This window comes from Epinephelus moara, chromosome 16 (assembly GCF_006386435.1).
Source record: "Epinephelus moara isolate mb chromosome 16, YSFRI_EMoa_1.0, whole genome shotgun sequence".
NCBI lineage: Eukaryota > Metazoa > Chordata > Actinopteri > Perciformes > Serranidae > Epinephelus > Epinephelus moara.
Window position 1 is genome coordinate 2,550,355 of NC_065521.1, and position 2,188 is coordinate 2,552,542.

General features: G+C 39.1%; 1 protein-coding gene across 1 annotated transcript in view; it reads left to right on the forward strand.

Moving 5' to 3' along the window:
* Window positions 1-431: 431 nt before the first annotated feature.
* cdk15 (cyclin-dependent kinase 15) overlaps window positions 432-2,188 on the forward strand; it is a 9,751-nt gene continuing 7,994 nt past the window's right edge. The window contains exon 1 of the mRNA XM_050066319.1: window positions 432-953. Coding sequence (XP_049922276.1) covers window positions 759-953 — 195 coding nt within the window. The 5' untranslated portion in view covers window positions 432-758. The remainder of the gene's footprint in view (window positions 954-2,188) is intronic.

A 2,188-nucleotide genomic window follows, 5' to 3' on the forward strand; every position in this document is an offset into this window, starting at 1 on the left:
TTCTACCGTTTTTTTCCCCCGTTAAAGGGTTTTTTGGGGAGTTTTTCCTGATCAGCTGTGAGGGTCATAAGGACAGAGGGATGTCGTATGCTGTAAAGCCCTGTGAGGCAAATTGTGATTTGTGATATTGGGCTTTATAAATAAAATTGATTGATTGATTGATAAAAAATAAAAATAAAATATACAATTATTTAAGAAACACGATCAGTATGACGAACAGTGCATTTTAATTATTTACACAAAAATAAAGCAGTAAGCTGATTAAATAATGACAACCTAATTTGATACAAATACATTTTGTATTAAACAGATATAATGAACTCTAGGCTGAATTAATAACGACATAAACAAAATGACAATAGAATAAATTAGAATAAAAATTGTACGTGATAAAGTTTAAAAAATAAAAACTACAATAAACAACACAAAAAATCACCATAAATTCTGACACACAAGAACTTTTCTTTTGAAATTGCATGAAGTTTATTAAACTCAACAAAACACTATAATAATGAATTACAAGAAATAAGTTTGGTGAGAGGATGAAGCGGTTAGAAGATGAATGAATGAAGTTGGGTGAGCGCTGTGGTTCCTGACTGTGGCCTCTGAGGGGTAGCACACACTCACTGTGCTGAAAGGACTCTGTTGTTGTGGACTGAGACAGAGACAGTCATGGGACCCTGTTTGCTCGTCCTGAACCATGTGAGTCATATGAGACACAGAGAGGAGGAGGAAGAGGAGTAAAGAAGGAGGATAAGATGGAGGACGTGTCCCGGTGGGTGACGGAGGCCGGGAGGTGGGTGAGGAGGTGCTGCTGTGGTGAGGAAGATGAGGATGAGGAGGAGAAAGGGAGAAGGGAAGGAGAAGAAGAAGAGGAGGAGGAGGAGGAAGTGAAGATGGAGGGGCTCAGCTTCAGGAAGAGCAGGAGTTCAACCTCCCTCCCTCCTGCTGAGGTACGACAACAACTCCTGTTTGAGCAGTGCTGGAATGTAACTAAGTACATTTACTCGAGTACTGTGCTGACATACAAGGTGGAGGTACATTTACTTTACTTGACGCCACTTTCTTCTTCTTCTACTCCACCACCGCTGTTTCATAACTTTAGTTTAACTTTATAAATGAAGAACACACTTTGTTTATTTATTAAACACATGAAAATATTCTGCATGAAGTATTTTTACTTTCAGCTTGTAAATATTTTCCTGATCGTTCTCACACACTTTGACTGAAGTCATGTTTCAAAGCATGACTTTTACTACAGAGTATTTTTTACAGTGTGGTATCAGTACTCGCTCAATAAAAGGATCTGAATACTTCTTCCACCACTGTACTCCTGTTTGAGTGACATCACTTCCTGTTTGAGCAAGATTACTTCCCACTTGAGTAACATTACTTCCTGTTCGAGTAACATTACCTCCCATTTGAGTAACATTACTTCCTGTTCGAGTAACATTACCTCCCATTTGAGTAACATTACTTCCTGTTGGAGTTACATCACTTCCCATTCGATTAACATCACTTCCTGTTTGAGCAAAATTACTTCCTGTTTGAGTAACACCACTTTCCATTCGATTAACATCACTTCCTGTTTGAGCAAAATTACTTCCTGTTTGATTAACACCACTTTCCATTCGATTAACATCACTTCCTGTTTGAGCAAAATTACTTCCTGTTTGAGTAACACCACTTTCCATTCGATTAACATCACTTCCTGTTTGAGCAAAATTACTTCTTGTTTGAGTAACATTACTTCCCATTCGATTAACATCACTTCCTGTTTGAGCAAAATTACTTCCTGTTTGCATAACACCGCTTTCCCTAAAAGTAGCATTACTTCCTGTTTGAGTAACATTACTTCCTGATTACTTCCTGTTTGCGTAACACCGCTTTCCCTTTGAGTAACATTAGGCTCGTTGGAGATGAACTACGCCTCGCCTGGAAAGTAGACGAGAGCAGGCGGCCGCAGCGGGGGGCGGTGACAAAAAGTTGCGGTGAAGTCGGACAGTTTCCCGACAGTTTCCAGCAGCCTTCAGTCCGTACAGGAAGTCACAGACACACTAACATCCTGTCTGGAATGATGTCAGTTCATTAAAAAAGTGATCAGACCCATATGTCAGTTTGTTCTCAGTCTCCAGTTGTTTTAATTATGATCGATTAATTTATTAAAATGTTTTACAGGTGATCTGTA